The 20,027-nt window shown below is 37.4% G+C and overlaps 2 protein-coding genes across 2 annotated transcripts; both read left to right on the top strand.

Annotated features, from left to right (window-relative positions):
- Positions 1 to 2,501: 2,501 nt before the first annotated feature.
- LOC115918052 lies at positions 2,502 to 8,143 on the top strand. Its single transcript, XM_030973483.1, has 3 exons — positions 2,502 to 2,578; positions 6,295 to 6,583; positions 7,780 to 8,143. The coding sequence occupies exons 1-3, from the start codon at positions 2,546 to 2,548 to the stop codon at positions 8,064 to 8,066; spliced, it is 609 nt and encodes a 202-aa protein (XP_030829343.1). The 5' UTR covers positions 2,502 to 2,545; the 3' UTR covers positions 8,067 to 8,143.
- Positions 8,144 to 12,594: 4,451 nt separating this feature from the next.
- Positions 12,595 to 15,573, top strand: LOC100889105. The gene is made up of 3 exons (XM_003728794.3): positions 12,595 to 12,728; positions 13,773 to 14,052; positions 14,784 to 15,573. The coding sequence occupies exons 2-3, from the start codon at positions 13,773 to 13,775 to the stop codon at positions 15,089 to 15,091; spliced, it is 588 nt and encodes a 195-aa protein (XP_003728842.1). The 5' UTR covers positions 12,595 to 12,728; the 3' UTR covers positions 15,092 to 15,573.
- The last annotated feature ends 4,454 nt before the right edge of the window (positions 15,574 to 20,027 follow it).

The raw sequence follows: 20,027 nt of genomic DNA, 5'->3' as shown, positions 1-20,027 counted from the left end.
ACAGGGAAAAGCCTGATTAAATCTGATTTAATTTAGTTATTTTTTTCATCAAAATCAAATACCGAAACATGACAGGGAGTTTACATTTCCTAAAGTTCTATTTCATTATTCTATTTTATGGCAAGAAATTTCATTATAAAATACAGCTTATGGGATCACTTTCTTCATCTGATATTCATTTTGTACCCCTAAATCTATTGTTAATGTTGTATAACACCTTAATTTTACCATATTTGAATTATTGACTCGTAGTTTGAGGATCTTCTAATAAATGTTTATTGAACAGAGTCCTTATCTTACAGAAAAGACTAACTAGAATGATGGCTCATTCTGATTTTAGAGCACATACCCCCCCCCCCTTTTTTTCTTCAAAATTTCATTATTTTGCTAGTATATGAACTGTCAGATTATAATCTTGATGGTTTTATGTATTTATATTATAAGATATTATTATCATTTAACTTTCACTCTTTATTTAGTGGAAATTCTGACATTCACATTCATAATACCTGGGGAAAATGTGATCATCGTATTGTATGCGGAATATATTCCTTACCTCGAAAATCCCTATCTCACAATGGACCTGTTTCTAGAAAAATTAATGAAAATATCAACAATTCTCAATCGGATTCCCTGAATATATTCAAATCCAATATTCAAAATGACCTTCTACACAATTTTTAATACTTCCGATCATTCATTTACCACAACTGAATTGTTATTTTTTATTTATTAATTAGTTTTTTTCTTCTTCTTTTCCAATTATAAATTATACATTTATTAATACATACATGGGGTTATCATGTTCTTAGTTCATAAATTGTTGTAATCCCCCACATTAATTTGTATTATTCTGTATTTCTGCTTTTAATTAGTGTTAATTTTATTCCTAATGTTTATTATGTCATTAATGTGCTAAACAGGTGCTCCTACCCCCCCCCCCCGCTTATTCAGCGGCTGGCTGAGTCGTTGCAAAAATATTTGGGACCCCCCCCCCCAAACAAAAAGCTCGGCCCGATTTAAAAATGTTAAACCCCCCCCCCTTGAAAAAAATCCTGCGTACGCCACTGGTGCTAAACATTAACTATGTTCATGTATATATCGTATATTGTTTTGTTATTTTTTATGGAAATGTGGAAATAAATCAATTCAATTCTTGTTAATTCCCCACTCTGACACCCCCCTCTCTCTCTCTCTATCTCTCTCTCTCTCTCTCCCCCTCTCTCTCTATCTCTCTTTCTCTCCCCTCTCTATCTCTCTCTCACACAAACACACACACACATGCACACACACACACGCACACACACGTACACTGACAAACGTACTCTACAAGCTCCATTTACATTACAGAAGGTGACTACTTACCGCTGTCAGCTATTTCACACGGAAAATGGGCATGTTATTTGATGACTTATTTTATGATCATCTCTGGAGTCTAAAGTCCACCAGTCTATCCGGTGAGCCGGAGACGAAAGGAAAATACATACACATTTTTAGGGCTATATTGTTACTATATTCAGGGGATAAAACTTTTACATTGAATTCCTATACATTTATTTTATTCATAATTCCAGGAAATGATGTTCGTATATAAATATATATATATATACAGGGGCGGTGATCCGGGGGGACGGGGGACACTCCCCCCCCCCCCCCATTTTTTTTAGGGTGGGATCGCCCCCCCCCCCTGGAAAATTTGAAAAAGTGCACACAAATAATGGATAGCAAATACTGACTAAAAACTGCTACACAAGAGGACAGAGTTTAGACTAATAAAATACAACTATCTTCTCGCTTGGTCGCTACGCTCTCTCGCTAAATATCATTCCCTCACCTTCGCCTCTTTCATTCACTATGCTCTCTTATCCCTCGCATTTCGTTACCCCCCCCCCCCCCCGGTCTTAAAAAGAAATCGCCTCCCCTGTATATATATTTGTTTTGTCAGTGGCGGATCCAGGGAGGCACAGGGGCACGTGAATTGTTAAAATCAGCCCCAAATTCGCCAAAAATGTACTGGCAAACAGGGACGTGCCCCCCCCCCCGGCCCCCCAAAAAAGAAAAAAAGTGCGCACTGCTCCCCCCCCCCCCCCCCCCGCTTATTCAGCGGCTGGCTGAGTCGTTGCGATTTTTTGGGGACCAAACAAAATATATATATATATATGTCCTCTTACCCCCCCCCCCCCCCGTGTGCCCCCCGGGAAGAAATTCCTGGATCCGCCCCTGTTAGTATTAGTATTAAGTTTTCCTTCTAACTCAACATCTTCGCCTGGGGAAGTCGGTTGGACTTTTTTTCTACAGTATTCCGTATGACAAAATAGCTTACGGGAAGCATTTGCCGCTCCCCCCCCCCCCCCCCCCCATATACACAGTTCTGATTATCCTGGATCTCCTCCTTACATGCATTATGAGAGTGAAATAAAGTGACGGAAGTGATCCATTGATTTGACAAGAAAAACAAAGCAACCGGGTTGTGCATGCCTAGTACTCTAGTAGTTTGCTGTTTGTCTGATTTGATCAACTGATAGGTGAAAATCGATTCATCAAAATGGCCGAGAGATCAACAGAGAGGAGCAAAATAGTAAGCAATAAATCATGTGTTTATAATTTATATTAAACTGCGGGTAATTTTAAATCTTAGTCTTTTATTTGGCTGAAATTGATTCATCAGTATATGGTGCACGATTATGTGTGATAAACTCTGCAAAACAGTTGAGAAACTCAAGATTGATCGAAAATATATCCCATGAACTATCATTCTCTTACGCCAGTCCTAATGGCAATTCCCTTATTAGGTTTATTGATTGGACTTCACTAACAAAATCATTAAAAATTAATTTTAGTCTAATTGTTGATAAACAATTTCCAATGATTCTAATGAAAGGAACTAGGCCAGTGATGTGATGAATATTATCAATCAAATTCGAGTTTTTATTCTTTGTGAGCAGGTGTATTATTGCAAACATAACCCTTTGTAATAGTTTGATCTGCATTATCCGTTTTGTTTTAGCCATCAGATTGTAATACATGCAGGGGCGTCGCCAAAGGGGGGGGGGTGCGACAACCCCCCCCCCACCTGTCAGGATATTGTCGGTAAAATTGCGCTGCCGTCGGGAAAAAGGAGAAAAGGGTGAGGGAAAAAAAGAGAGGGAAAGGGAAAGAAAAGTGAGAAAGGAAAAGAAAGGAAAGAAAAGAAAAGAAAGGAAAGAAAAGAGAAGAAAGAAAGAAAGGAAAAAGAAAAAGAGGGAGGAGAGGAAAGAAAGGAAAGAAAGAAAAGGGGGGAAAAAAGAGAAAAAAGAGTAAAAGGGAAACAAAATAAACGGGGGTGAAAGAGAGGAGAGAGAGGAGAGGTAAGAGCCTGAGAGAGGAGGAGTGGAGGTAAAAGAGAGAAGGGGGTTGTTGGATGGAGTCGTCTCGTCGAGGGAGCAAGAAAGACACGGGTAAATATGTTGCTATGTCGGGTCAGCTGTGTCGGTATTCTTGCTCGATCCTCGTGTACATATCAATGCAGAAGTTTGAAGTCGGTGAGATGTATATTGTCGGTCGGCCGACAAGTTTTTTTCCCTTACGAACTGTGACTTTTTATCCGCTGTGACGACTTCAAGAGTGACTACAACTACAATACTTGTATTTTCTCGAAGTTTCACTTTCCTATAATATCAGCTAAAGAAATCAGAGGTTTAACATTTTCGGGGAAACTAAATTCAAACAAGGTTTAAGAGTCAACAACGGTACGACGAATCGCCTTCCTTTCTCTATATTGTGATGAAACGCCGTAAAAAAAATCCACGCTTCGCGCGGAAGGGGAAAACTGAATTCAGACAATTAGGGCTTATTAAGAGTCGAAAACGGTACAACGAATCATCTTCTTTCTCTAATAATTTAATGAAACGTCAAAATTTCCGCGCTTCGCGCGAAAGGGGGACAACTGAATTCAGATAAGGATTAAGAGTCGAAAACAGTACACCAATTAGGGCTTATTAAGAGTCGAAAACGGTACAACGAATCGTCTTCTTTCTCTAATAATTTAATGAAACGTCAAAACTTCCGCGCTTTGCGCGAGAGGAGGAGAAACTGAATTCAGACAAGATTTAACAGTCGAGAACGGTACAGCAAATCGTCTTCTTTTCATAATAGTTAAATGAAACGTCAAAGCTTTCGCGCTTCGCTCGGAAGGGGGAGAAACTGATTTTAGACAAGGATTAACAGTAGAGAACGGAACAGCAAATCGTCTTCTTTTCATAAAAATGTAATGAAACATCAAAGCTTTCGCGCTTTGCGCGGGAGGGGGGGGAACTTCATTTAGACAAAGATTTACAGTCGAGAAAGGTACACTAAATCGTCTTCTTTTCCTAATAATTTAGAGGCCTATTACCCACACCCCCTATGAGTGCTCTTTAAGTGATTCGCTTGCTCACTACCGCCCTCCCTAAAATAAGATCCTAGCTCCGCGCCTGCATTAAAATATATCAGCTATGATGCTGACTAAGTTGACGAAATAATTCGTATATTTATGTCGTCGAGGAAAATGACCATTTGCGCATATGCAAGTACTATATATAGTCCACATGAAAAACAATTTAGCCCTCGGCCCCGGGTTTATAGGGTTAAATTTGTAAATATTGGACATTTAATTTTGTCGGTAATTGGTCGCTAGTTTTTTCGGTAATCGTTGGCCTCTACACCCCCCCCCCCCCCCCCCTCCACTGAAAAAGGTCTAGCGACGCCCCTGAATACATGACTCTCACGGAGCGTGCAAATAATCGCATGGGCCGTGTTATGAGTAGTTTGGAGTGCATAATCCTTTAAATTTGAACTTATCTGTTTTCATTTTTAGTCTTTATAATCATTTTTGTATCTACAGTGAACTTAAAAGAGGGGGAGCAATAACAATAATAATTGTAAAGCTAGTTGAACGTAGACCCATGAATCAAATGCTGTATTTTCAATGTGATACATTTTGTTCACGATCTGAATAAAGCACATGGAAATTACAATGTTTTCCTCTTGATGTTTCTGTCATTTTGTAATCATGGGACGTATATGGTGGCCCTGAAGGGACATCGCGAATAGACTAAATCGTGAAAAATATGCGATAAAATTCACGATATCGTCAATTTTATCGCATATTTTTCACGAAGAAATTCACGAAATTGACGATATCGTGAACTTTATCGTGAACTTTTCGCGATGAAATTGACGATATCGTGAATTTTATCGTGAAAAGTTCACGATATAAAGTTCACGATATCGTCAATTTTATCGTGTACTCTATCGTGTACTCTCCTGACGGGCGCTTCGTAAACAAAACCAGCCCTAGCTGGGGGAGACAGAGAGAAGGAAAAAAGGGAAAGGGAAAGAGAAGATAAAAGGAAAGAAAGAATAATAAGAAGAAAAGAGGGAAACGGGGGAAGGGCGAAAGGCTCTTACCTCCCCCTCCCCCCTCCCGCCATAAAGGGAAAGAGAAGGGAGAGGGAAAGAAAATATAAAAGGAAAGAAAGAAGAGGAAAAAGAATAAGAAAAGAGGGAAACAGGGGCGAATGGCTCTTGCCTCCTTTCTTTTCTTTCTTTTCCTTTCTTTCCTATTCTCCCTCTTTTTCGTTTTTCTCTTTCTTTCTTCTCTTTCCCTTTCCTTCTCTCTCTCTCTCTTATTTATTTTTGGCGGGGGGCGGGGGGACGAGGCAAAAGCCCTTTGCCCCCGTTTCCCTCTTTTCTTCTTCTTCCTCTTCTTTCTTTCCTTTTATCTTCTCTTTCCCTTTCCCTTTCCCTTCTCTCTCTCTCTCTGATTTATTTTTTGGCGGGGGGGGGGGAGGGGGGGGGGGGAGGGGGGGGGGAAAGAGTCCTTCGCCCCCCCCCCCCGTTTCCCTCTTTTCTTCTTATTATTCTTTCTTTCCTTTTATCTTCTCTTTCCCTTTCCCTTTTTTCCTTCTCCCTGTCTCCCCCAGCTAGGGCTGGTTTTGTTTACGAAGCGCCCGTCAGGAGAGTACACGATAGAGTACACGATAGAGTACACGATAAAATTGACGATATCGTGAACTTTATATCGTGAACTTTTCACGATAAAATTCACGATATCGTCAATTTCATCGTGAAAAGTTCACGATAAAGTTCACGATATCGTCAATTTCGTGAATTTCTTCGTGAAAAATATGCGATAAAATTGACGATATCGTGAATTTTATCGCATATTTTTCACGATTTAGTCTATTCGCGATGTCCCTTCAGGGCCACCATAGACGTATGAAATAAATTATCAGAAGCTTGATTTTGGCATCTTCCATTATTTTCCTTGTACAGCTAAAGCACGTAGGAGAAGGGAAGACGGTAGATGTGTGCGTGTGTAGCTGTAGTCAAATGAACACCGTGCAGGGATTAATCCAACAGATCAAAGAAGAAATGACGGACGTCGTCGGAAGCATGACGTTTCAGACTCTCCCTTACAACATCAGAGACATTAATGCGTTTGATTTCAGTGGGATAGATGTTCTACTTCTCTGCCATTCTATAGAGAACAGGCTATTCTCACTTACCAACGTTACTAGTGCTCTCTATGATGTTTTCTTACCAAGGGCAAAGAAATTCTTAGGTATGATAAGTGTATTCCTTGACATAATTATTTTGTTCATGCATTGTTCATGGCCTCAAGAAAGAATTCTACCAAGGGCGTGGGGATGGTACATGTACCTAACAGGTTAATTATGTGTCTTATTATGACGGGAAAGATTATGATAAACAGTCAAGCCCGTCTGTTGAGGCCACCTTAAGGCCACAGAGAAGTGGACACCATAGACAGGTGGCTTTTCTATCCAGGTTCTCCATTGACGTACACCTCTTACTGGAAAGAGAAAAAGTGTATGGCCACTAATTAGACAGGCTTGATTGTAATCGCCGCCTTGAACTCAAGTTTGAAGGAATTAATATGCACAGAAGAAATGAGGTTTATATTCATTATCTTTTCAGTATAACATCAACTTCAGTAAACAGGGATCCTCAACACCATTCAAAATACAGCAAGCGTTTACATGTCATTTTTTTTTTAAATTAAAAAAAACATGTATATATTTCTTTTTAGTTTTGCCTAAGTTCCCTGCCCAAGTAGTGTTTTATAAGAATTGGAAATAAAACTTTAATGGGACTGAATATTAGTTACTGAGTTCTATTATTAAGAGTTGGCTGCTAATTCAGAATCGGTTTTCAATGCTTAAAGGGACTTGGTAACATTGTTCAGATGAGAGAAAGTGATGCTAAGGTAGTGACTTCAATGCCAAATGTACAATTAAAGATAATCTGAAAATTTGAGAGAAAACGGACCATTATTGATGATACAAATTGGGGAAAAACTGATCTGATCGATTCCTCAATTCTCCCAACTATATTATTAAAATTTAATTACATTTTAGGTGAATGTAAATCATCACAAAGCAATAAATTGACTCTACATACCATTCCGGACATTTAAGTGTTGAAATATATTTAATAGCCTGTTTTATGTCTTTTTTCATGGAAAAACGTTTGGGAAAATTCAAAAATGGTTGGGAGAATTCATTGTTAATCACTGTTAGAAAGCACTAGATATCTTCGTGGTTTGAGATTTTTTTCAGGATTTTTTGCATGTCAGAGGTTAGTACAGTAGAAGGAATATAATAAGTAACATTTTATACAAAAATTAAGCAATTTTTTCATCAACCTTCAACAATGTTACCGAGTCACTTTAAATAACACATAAAACAGTATCATTTCCATTGGACGTTTAATTTGTTTTCTTTTGTCATTTCGGTAAAGGTAAGAGCAAGGTTGGAGTAATCGCATATGATTTATCCGAGGATTCTCTGGAGCAAGATTGTGTAGCTATAACTATGAATTGGTTACGTGACAAACAAGAGACTACATTCGCCTGCTCTTCTCTAGTTCTGATCGGCGGTCAGCTGAGTCAAGTTCCAGTGAGGCTAACCCACCAACAGTTTAGTGACCTCAAGCATTTCTTTCTTACTGCTTCAACCCCACCTACACGCACCTTTTGTCTTCCCTTTGCCCTCTGCTTTTGTCGCAGTGAATGTCACAATTCTTGACCGTCTTCAGAATGTTTTGTTTTCCTAGGTTTCCAACGGATTTGAAATGATTTCCAGGAGCAAGTGGCGGATCCAAGGGGGGGGGGGAGACTTTGGGGGGGGGGGGGGGGGGGGTGGGGGCTCAAGGGGGATGGGCGCTCAAGGGGGGGGGGGGGGTGCAAATTTTTAATTTTCATGGGGCAAAAAAAAAAATAGTGCTCACTAACCCCCCCCCCCCCCCCCAAAGATGCCCCATGTAAGTTTTAGATCCGTTATTTTTCGGCTAAAACCGATGAAATTGTTGCAAATGTATATAATCTACCTTATTATATACATTTTCTGTTAATGTGGATTTTACAAAAGGGAGACATCGGTAAAGAGCGGTCATAAAAGAAACATGATAGATCCCCAATCTAAATTCTTTATCATGGATTTCAAAATTCATGTATATGTTTTTCTTGAATATACACCACATATAAACTGTACTTGTTATTATATGTTATAATTATTTGTTATTGTTATACATTAAAAACAGTAAGCCTACATTTCTCTGAGGAGAAATGAGTCTACATTAATTTTGTAAAATTTAGATATTGATTTTCGAGCAATAAGAAGGGCGCTTATAAGTTATCTGAATGTGCTTTGGCAATGCATTAATCTACATTTGCCAATCCATACCCAGGAGAGAAATGGGGACCTATTAGGATCACGAATGTCTTTGTGTAAGTAATTACCATATGCCCTCATGGTGACCATATGGGGTCATAATACTTGTAAAACGCTAAAGCGCTATATAAATCCGGATTATTAATATTATTATTACAATTAAAGGTTTATGGTATACATACGCTCCAAACCGCCATTTTTATGTATAAGTACACTTCCAAAACTCTTCCGGCATCTTTCTTAAACTTTTATTTGTTAAATGTAAACGTTCACTCATATTTAACTGGACATGCTCATGATTATCATCTTAATAATCCCAAACTTAGTTTAGCCCTACGATCAATCAGACACCATGGACCAGATATTTGGAATAACTTACCAAACCATATTAAAACTGGAACCTCCCTTTATTCTTTTAAAGCTTATATGAAAACATATTTGTTAACTCAGTATAGTTTACTAGATCTTAGTACATAGAAATTTAAAATTATCTAATTTGCTATGTCTAGAATTGTTCTGTCTCTGTTTGTCAACAGGAATGGACCCTGCATACATGTAATATTATCACCCGTAACCGAAACCAACACACAATTAATATCACGGTATTAGTCTCTGTTTGTTCCACCAAGCTAAATTTTTGCACCTTGCACAAATGCACTTCTCAACACGAAATATTTCACTAAATATGTTTTGTTATTTTCACTCAAAATTATTTCAGCCATGCTCACTTTTAATCACTTCACTTATATCTTATTTAACATCGAATACAATGCAGTTGCAAGGGTTGTTTTTTTTTGTTTTTTGTTTTAACTCGGCAGAGGCCACCGTCATCTTCAAGCATTTACGCTTACGACATGTGGCCTCATGCTTTTTCCTTTTGTATGAAACTGTTATTTTAGCTAAAAACAAATTTTGTCAAACTTACATGTTATTCATTATATTTATTTGTATGTTTCTTTGTATTGATAAACATAACAAACAAACAACAATGTATATACGTGAACATCATTATGTGTGCATGCGTTCAGTTGTGATTCGACTGTAATTTCATTTATTTTTGCATATTGATAAACCTCTTGTAAACATAGTAAGCTAAATGATTTTTAAAACGCTATTTTGATAACCATTATTGCCCTACAGAGGTGTCAAAGACTGTTTCAAAGGTAGCTGTAAAAGCAAAATTTATTATAATCCAGTTACCTGAACAATAGTGAGCCTCCTGATTACCATACTCTTTCAAGATCATTTTTATTCTCTCGTGATACATAATTAATACCATGAGCTAGAAGACTACATACAGAATTGCATACCGTGGACAGTAACTGATGCATCACAATAAGATTTGTTATTTTAATTAAAAACTTCCATGATACTTTATATAAAGTCAACAGAACTCGTCTCCTCTCATTGAAGGCATTTGCATGCAAGACTGGTCTTGGATGTGTTTTTTTTCTCCCTCTGTCTGTGTGGTTGTTTCTTTTTCTTTTTTCTTCTTTATTTTGTTGTAATTGCGTTTTTCGTATTTCCGTTCTTGTTTTGCTCATAGTACTTGACGAATGGTTCATGAGTGGTCCAATGAATGTCGGATTACTTTTTAAAAAACATGCAAATTTTTGTATAATGATTAAAACCGATGACAATCCTTAAAGAGCAATCTAGCACTTGTAATAAGTTTGAATGAAAGCAGAGAAGTAACATGCATGAAAAGAATGGCGAAAGTTTGAAATATATCCGGCCTATTATGAGAAAAATATGAATGTTTGAAACATGAGATCACCAAGTCGATGCCAATGTCAAGTTGGCAGGTTAGTTAGTGGATGGTGATGTAGTCGCGAATAGCTCTCTTGGCTTTCATCATCGTACAAAACATCGTTAATTTTAGTTTTTCACCTAAGCGCTTTCTCCCTCGGACTCTACTCAAGGTATATTATGGATAGCATATCATTTTAGGTCCTCTGAAGTGAAAAGTTCCTCCTGACTCATACATTTTTTAAAATTTGAAATTTTAGTCTTTTTGTGTGTTGGAACTTGGAACAAATGGGAAAGTGGTACGCCAACTACATCACATAGACATTACAGATTCAGCCGAATTGAAGAATTCATAACTATAGTGATTACAACTTTTAAACAAATCACAACTTTTCTTATTTGTACAGATATACAGGCCTATGGTAATCCACACACACAAAAAAAAATCGCTGTTCCTGGCCTTAACTTGCATGGGTACACACTAAGAAATAAGGGTGTAATTACACCTACGCGTATTTGGCAGAGGGTGCTGATCTGCTCCTCTAAGGGTGCAGTATCTGACAACCACCCTTAAGGGTGCACGTATATGCTCCCTCTAGGGTGCCAGTTTGCACCCAAAGCGGCTTAAATGTGCAACCTTATGGGTACGAGAAGTTGGAGGATGCACAACGGTGCACGCGGCGTAGTCTGTATTAAGGCATAATAGTAAATAAGTACTAATTTAAAGTTGAATATGTCTTCAAGTTTGTGTCGATATTCGAAGAACGAGATTAAACATGTTCAAATACAAAATTTATTTCACTTTTTCATGATATAATTATTATACAAAAAGCAAATATCTCAATATAATTTGAAACAAATTCAAGTCAGTAGGCCTTCATCTTCTGCACAGACTATCAATCCCTCTCAGAGTTAGGGCTAAAAATAATATTGCAACTGATTTTGATCAATCCATCGTTGGCTCAATCGGTCAGGTAAGCATACGATAATCCTAGATAAGTGGGTTTGAAACCCAGAAATTATTCCTTCTTATAAATTATTTGCCTTTATTAAAGGTACTAGTCCCTTTTGCAGCCAACCTCAAATTATGTAGAAATTTGCAGGAACTATGAATATGTCATGTATGTCCTATCTGTGAAATTTAAACGTAAGCAGTGTCCTAATATTCAAATTATGCAAGGGAACCCGTTTACTTGCTAGACTTCACTGTCGGACACTATTGAGTGACTGACTGGCTTTTTTTCTTCTTTGGTAATAACATACATAACATGAGCTGTAAAGGGTACATGAGCATTTGGCTACATCAATAACCCACTTCGTGTGATGGCCAAAATTAAACTGATTGAATCTTTGCGCAGCATAAAACGTATGACCATTCGGTACAATGGTCTGAAAATCACAACTATTTCTTATTGGCTCTATAGCTCCTAAGTCAATTTGACAACTAATAGTCGTTATTTTCCCACTTGAAGACATTTTCAAGTTCTAAATTAGTATTATCTTTTCAAATGCCATTGGAATTTAACCTTTTCATTTTGTTTGGCCTGCAAATGGGACATAGTACCTTTAATAGCATGGAGTTAGGGTGAGGCAAAGCAAAAAAAGAATCAATGTCAAAGTCTGATTGCTTGTGACCTCTTTCCAAGCCGCTTTGATTAATTAATAGGATGGCTTGCCTAGGTTTAACAAAAGACGCAAATGGACTCGACGTGTACACATAAGGGTGCACATCTGCTCCATCTAGGGGGCAAGTTTGCAACCCCATAGCAAGGTACAGAATTGCACCCTATAGGGTGCTTCTATTGAAGCAGAGGCCTGCACCCTTAACGGTGCAAATTGGTACCTTTATTTCTTAGTGTGTATGGGTTGGGTGACTGATGTCACTTTGTCAATCAACAATTAACAAAAATATGTATCTATTAGTTCTTATGTTTTCATCAATATACATGTAGTTTGCTCAACATCATGATTATCTATAGGAAGTAACTGTTTGTTATTCTTGTCGAAATGTATAAGGGAGAGAAAGATACCCCCTTGCCTCAATCAGACATGCCGGAAATGATTTCGGAAAAATAATAAGGATATTGGCATTTGGCAATCATGTTTTCCTGCGTGCCTGAGTTTATGCATGCCAAGTCTGGGAATTCCCGTTTAGTCATGAGACGTCAAGTGGTATTTGTACATTAAGGCTGCATAGTTAGAGACTTACGTGCACCATATATGTGAACAATAGGTCATTACATTTGCTGTTTCGAAGATTGCGAAAAGGTAGGACTGACAGAATATATTCGATTATTGATACCCGATCGCACTACATTGACACTAATTCCTAACGTTTGTAATGTTTTCGTAGCGTACTCATTACTATGTACATTCATATGTATACGAGTGTTTTGCCGGGTTTTGAATAACGTAATGATAATCACAAGAGAGCCGCTGTTAAAATGATAGGAATGGGGGCGCAATCTGTTTTTCTCTGGTGAGTTACCACTGAACTCTACAGTATAGCTCATTGCGAATTACTAACCGATAACATTTTTCCAACCGACTCAAGTGGGATTCTGATATCGACTTTGAAGAAAAAAAATCTTTCACCTATTCCTCGATTTTGTTAACAATAGGTCATTACATCTGCTGTTTCGAAGCTTGATAAAAAGTATGACTGAATTTATTCGATAGTTGATATCCAATTGTACTAGTATTCACACTTATTTCCTAACATAATGTTTTCGTAGCGTAATCATTACTGTCTGTGCACATTCAGTATTTTGTATACGAGCGGATATTGTAATGGTTTGAATAACAAGATGATGTTTACAATTACAAGCGAGCCGTTGTCAAAATGACGGGGATGGGGGCGCAATTGTTTTTCTCTTTGGCAATTACCACTGAGCTCTACAGTATTTCATTGCGAATTACTAACAGATAACAACTTTCCGACCAACTCAAGAGAGATTCTAATATCGATTTTTGAAGAAGAAAAAAAAATCCTTCACCTATTCTTCGACCTATTCTGAAAAACCAGCTTCTGTCACCGTTGTCCATGTTGGACCTAATGCTCGTGTACTAATGTTAAAATACAATTAAGCCAAGCAGTGATTCACTATGACAATTATGTACATGTATTATCTTTGGTTCTTTCTCCTTATTTGGTGATTGTTTTAGGAAGACGTACAATATCCATATTTGAAAAAGATTTTAAACGGGAAATCATGAAAGAAACCGAAAAAGCGGTTTTGTGAAGATCAGTCAACAAGCTGGTATAATCAAATGTGTAACTTTCCCCTTTGTTTTATGCATGACATTAAATAGATGACATCCAGTAAGAAAGTAAAGGTAGCTGTTTACAGTGGCAGCAACGAGGAAAATGTAGCAGGTCTTATCAAGGAAATAATGGGGAGGATGTCGGATTGTGTTGCAGAAGTCAAATTCGTTCCACTTCCGTACAACGTGAGTGACATGTTAAAGATGAAGCTGGACAAGAAATACTACATGTTGCTCTGTCATTCCATAGAGAACAGACGATTTTCAATCACAAATGTCACAGATGCTCTTTATGATGACTTCTTACGGAAAGCCAAGAAGAAACTGGGTAAGCGAAGATAATCAATGTTAGTTTTTATAATTAAAAACTATGACACACACACGCACACACTCACGCACGCACTACCCCCAAAATGTATACATAATATGTACAATATAAACTTATACATTTTGATTAAAAATAAATAAATAAAATAAAATTGTAATTTTTGTGAGGGTGTGTGCGTAAACAAGTAGTCGTGAGCATGAATTACATAATCATGTGCGTGCGTGTATGTGTGTGTCCGTCTGCCCAAATAGAGGTGCTGTAGTGTAGATAAGTCTTCGGACTTTTGAACCACGGGTTCGAATGCCTGTTGCAGCACTAACCTCCTTTGGCAAGACATACTCTTCGTTTGCCACTCGACCCAGGTGTATATATGGGCGCCTTGAATGCACTACGAAAGAGCTACGGTTGCCGGAGATAAAGCAAGGATATATTAGGCCCCTTGGAAGAGTAGAGAGACTTGAAATTGTAATGTGATATGTAGTATACAAGAATAGCATGTCATCATCATTATAATTATTTATATTGTTGTTATCATTATTGTTATTATTATAATTATTACTAATACTGTTATTATCATAATGCGTATCATATTCATCATCATTATCATTATTACAAATATTATATGAATGCTATTAATATTCTCATTATTGTTTATGTGTAATTAATGCTGATAATATCGATTAAGCAATGAATGATTCGCAATGCATGTGTTATGTGCCTTTTCCTCGTAGGCCGCCGTAATGTGGGTGTGATCGCTCATGACTTTGAATCTGCTGAACTCTCGCCTGAAAGACTGGAGAGCAGGATGGAATCTTTCCGAAACACTCAAGAGAGAACATTCAGAAAATCCATTCTGCAACTCATCGGTGGAAAACTCTCGGAGTCACCTGTAGAACTGAACAGTGATCAATGGGAGGAGCTTGGCAACTATTTTAGAAACAAACTGAAAAAGCCTAAACCCAAACCGAGACCTGCCGAACCTAAAATGCAGATGGCTTTACCTTGTCTCTGTGCTCGTGGTACACGGACAGAGCAATGAATTTTGGAAATTTTTGCATAAAAACATTTCGTTTGGCGTAATCTAATATAATAACTATATAGAGATGAACTTATGAATATATATGGAAGTATTATTCCAGACTTTTGGTATTAAGGATATCCATTTTTATAATCCTGTAATAATACAAACACATTTTTGAAATAATCTATTGGTACCAACTTTGTTGAATAATGTTATTTTTATAGTGCTGATGCTTTGTCCATTACTTTATCGTATGGGAGTTTTCTTTAACCAAACAGGGTGGTTATTTTCAACCAATATAATCGAATGAGCTCTACTAACCGGTTCTAGGACACCTACCTCCTGGACACCCCCCCCCCCCCGGGATAACCACCCCTAGGATAACCACCCTCTAGTAGGACAACTACCCATAGGGCATCCACCCTTTAGGACGACTACCCCTGGGACAATCATCCGCTAGGACAACTCCCCCGGGACAACTATCCTAGGGGGTAGTTGTCCGGGGGTAATTGTCCGGGGGTAGTTTTCCGGGAGTAGTTGTCGAGGGTAGTTGTCCCGGGGGTAATCGTCCTAGGGGGTGGGTGCCCTAGGGGGTATTTGTCCTATAGGGGGTAGTTGTCCTAGAGGGTGGTTATCCGGAGGGTGGATGTCCAGGGGGTAGGTGTCCGGATACGCTACTAAACAGCAATGCGTGAAGTTATATTTAGATTGGAACTAGATATAGATGCCTACGAGAAAAGTGTAGATTTATGCAAAGAATATCATACTTTTTAATGAATACAACTCTAGCTTCAGAATACAGCTAGGATATACTTGAGCACATTAGCGACATGTTTACATTTATATATGTCAGTAGAACCATCTTAGAAAATATTACCTGAATATTATTATTACTTTGCATGAGCCTATAAAGGTTTTAAATTTGGTTCTATTAGATAAGCTTCTGAAGAAAAAGTGTCGTAATAAACTTCGATCACTTTATCTGGTTTTTATAACTTTACACAATATATTACTAGTATATAGATTTCATTAGGGTCACACTGTCGGAAGTCTTTGGATGCCGATCGAGTTCAAAGTACATGTTATATACTTTTTGTTTCTGTTTTGAACGCGGGACAGAGAATCCCAAACAATCAATGTTTACATGTTTTACCAGCAGCATAATATCACGTGTAGTAAAAGGAAATCTCGCTTACCTTGTGAGAAGGAAATGGTTCCGACCATGTGACGAATAAGTTGGGAACGACATTGGTCTTGTTTCTGTTTCGAATGGAATATAAGCTTATTATTTTACACTTTATTAGCTCAAGATGGCGGACAGTTAAACGGTAAACAGCTTAATAAGTTTCTTTCTCTATGAAAAACCTGTCATAAAATTCATAAGCATAAGATGAATAGCATTAATCTTTATAATCTATGGTGTTGTTGTGGTTGTTGTGGTTTCGAGTTTGTGAAATGTAAAATGGGCCAACAAGATCCCGTTCACACACAGCAACATAACCCAAATCTTCATTCGTCTTAGTTTCTTGAAATATTTCTCCACAAGGATAGGCTATAAAGAAAGTGCTTTTCAGCATGCAAAGCTTGAATCCTGGATTGATCTCCTAGATTATATAAAATAAAACATGTAGATCAATTTAGAATTCTGAAAATCTTAGATTAATGACTAATTCTCGAAAGTGTGTAATCATTTACATTTGTATTATTATTATATCGTGTATGTGACGTTCCAAAAAATTGTTTATGTTGTATATGCTGTATCGTTAAAATGTAATGTGAATTTTATGTTTTGCAGAAGAAAATAAATTAAATTCCATTCAATTAGTATGCTTATTATTAATTGTCCTACCATTCTCATGTTTCGGATGGCCTCAGATAATGTTAAAGTGATATGTGTTATTATAAGAATTGCACAAATAAGGAATTATTTTACCATAATTTTCATGAGGAGTAGGTGCATTATAGATACTATATTATTTTGTATCATTATTGTTATTATGATGATGATGTTGATAATAATAATATAATAATAATAATAATAATGATAATAATAGTATCATTTACTATAAAATCCCGTTTTTTCTTACATGTTTTCATGAAGTGATTGTGGGAATATGGGTTCTTTTTGATAAATAATGTTTAAATCTTTTTAGAAATGTATTTATTAATCTAAAGAGTAACACAGATTGAGCCATATAAGGTTCTGAGAAGATATACACCTAATCACGAATGAACCAAAGTCACAATCACTTCATGAATAAAGAAAAGAAAAAATAATACCAAATTCATGGGCAACTATGATACAATGATAATAATGAGAATAATGATAGTAATAGTAAAACTAATAATAACAATAATGTTTGTAATTATTAGCCAGAAGTTGCTTCACCTAACAAGTAACGACAGGTAGAAACATGCCTGGGCCTTAGTCAATTTGATATACCTAATTTAAAAAGTCAGTCCTTATGATTAATTTCTTTTATCAGCAACAATACTTAGTTGTGAAGAAGGTAGATGTGTGCGTGTGTAGTGGCAGCCATTCAGACAACGTACAGGGCCTCATCCAGCAGATCGAAAAAGACATGACGGACGTCGTAGGAAGCGTGAGGTTTCAAACTCTCCCTTTCAACATGAGAAACATGGATGCGTTTGATTTCAGTGGGATGGATGTTCTACTTCTCTGTCATTCTATTGATAACAGGGGATTCTCACTTACAGACGTTATTGGTGCTCTGTATGATAACTTCTTACCAATGGCCAAGAAGTTTGTGGGTGCACTTCACAGTCCAGTTCAAGCACACTTTTGTCCATAGAAGTGTTTCCTTCCAAACCCCTTTAAAAGCGTTTGGAGCAGTAGTTGGTACAATACTTAGTTGTGAAGAGGGTAGATTCAACATCTAACATTCTTTCAGGCACGAAAATTGTACATGAAACGATTCAATCATGCTTAAATAGAAGGTTGAGTTCTGGAGAGAGGTAAACAATATTTTGGGAGCGTTGTCATTGTTAGTATGCAAGTGTGGAAGAACATCACAGACAAAATGTTCCCTGAAAAGCATGGCTCTTTAAATGCCTCTATATTCAGAATATGACAAGTAACAGCTTAAAAATGAGGCCCGATTTTTGTGCAACGTGTACGGTAGTCCCATATGCATCTGTCTGTGTACAGTGCTTGTTATTTAACCCAAACCGTGCCATTTAAAAAATCATATTGATGACTCCACATCCCTTGCAGTACACACTAATAATTATAATATGCTACCTGATAAACTTTTTCTGATCCATTCCATACCGTTTCTTTCACAATGCAATCGCCTGACCAGAACTCGACTTTATCTTTTAAGCAATGTTTACATTGTTGCACCCAACAATGTAAAAGAGTAAACATTATTAAGCATTGTCATTACTCGGCCTTTCCGAGTAGTGATTCAACAGTTTTCCATTTTCGAGTGAAGGAGTTTACTCTTACGAGTTACAATTATTGTGCAAAAAGAAAGTATAACATGTGCTTTATGATCGGAAAGTAGTTTTCTAATGTTGAACATAGCATGCACCCTCGAGTGCTTGTAGCTGCAAATGTTCAATACATATTTATCCATTCAAAACAAGTAAAAATATTCAGGCATTCCCCGACCCACAATTCAGATTAACAGTAATCTCTTGAAATACAGTTCCATCATCATAAGTCTATACGCCAGTAGGTACTGGCCCCACACGGCATTTCGGGAACGTTATAAGGCGGTATGTTTTTTTTTCTCTCTCAATTTATTGTCTCGTTGCAACCTTCACTTCATCAAGGGCTGGTTTCTCATTCTACCTTATCTGTATAGGAAAGAGCAAAGTTGGGGTGATCGCCCATGATTTTCCTGAGCAGGTACGCACAGCAGCAAACCTGACTTCTCGGATGGAATCATTCGTACTCAACAGGAGACAACATTTACGAGTTCTTCCGTAGTTCTAATCGGTGGTCGTCTCAATCAGTATCCCGTAGAGATTAATCAAGAACAAATTAACGAACTAAAACAATTCTTTCTTCTTGCTTCATCACCCCCACCTGAAGAGGCTGCAGAAGTTTGCCTAAGGAGACGAGGATACAATTTGTGCCTTCCATGTGTCTGCATGAAGATGTGTCCATGTTGTATGCCTCGGGAAGATGTGGGACGGACTGCTCATACTCCTCGTGATTATGGTTCCTCTTCACAACCTACGATACATTATAGTATAAATCGAAATCAGCGAAATCTACAAATTTACTTTTAAAGTAAATTCATACCGCAGTTGCTGTTGAATAGGAAGACAGTTTAGAAGAAACTGATCACATTTTCTGAAACACAATCAACACTGTATATTATATACACACAGAGAAATAAAAGGTGTTCTTGGGGAGTAAAACAAAATTGGAAAAATAGGGCGCTCCTATTACACCTTTTAGGGAGTAAAACACGGAAAAAGGTATATTTGAGGGATGTAATTTTACACCCTATTTTAGTCAGACGAGCTCTGATTGGTCAGTGCATATGCGCATGCGCTACAGCAATGGCGCATTGTGTCAATATAGGTACTGCCAATTTTTTTTTTTTTAAAGCATAATTCACATATTTTAGTCAAGTTAGGGGAATTATCATGTTTCATTTGGGCATATTATTTTTGTGAAAGCTATCCGATCAAGAAGAAGGGGTTGTACCGGAGGTTATATTTGATAATATAATGAAATTAGCAGAAGTGTTGTTTTACTAACTAGTACATAATTGCCTTCTTATACGTGTTTGTAAAGGGAAGATATTCGGTAAGGCATGACTGTATATTTAGGAAATTCCATTACATTTGAATCGATACGTCCAGCCATAGGTTAGTTCTTACAGTCTGCACTTGTGTTGAGTTCACACTAATTGTTGTTTAGGTAAGCATTTAAGCCTTTCAACATATAACTCGACATTCTGGTCTGATTTCTTTA

This window comes from Strongylocentrotus purpuratus, unplaced genomic scaffold (genome assembly GCF_000002235.5).
Source record: "Strongylocentrotus purpuratus isolate Spur 01 unplaced genomic scaffold, Spur_5.0 spur5_scaffold_6, whole genome shotgun sequence".
Classification (NCBI taxonomy): Eukaryota; Metazoa; Echinodermata; class Echinoidea; order Camarodonta; family Strongylocentrotidae; genus Strongylocentrotus; species Strongylocentrotus purpuratus.
The sequence above is the reverse complement of the archived record's forward strand: the minus strand, read 5'-3'. Positions and strand labels throughout refer to the sequence as shown.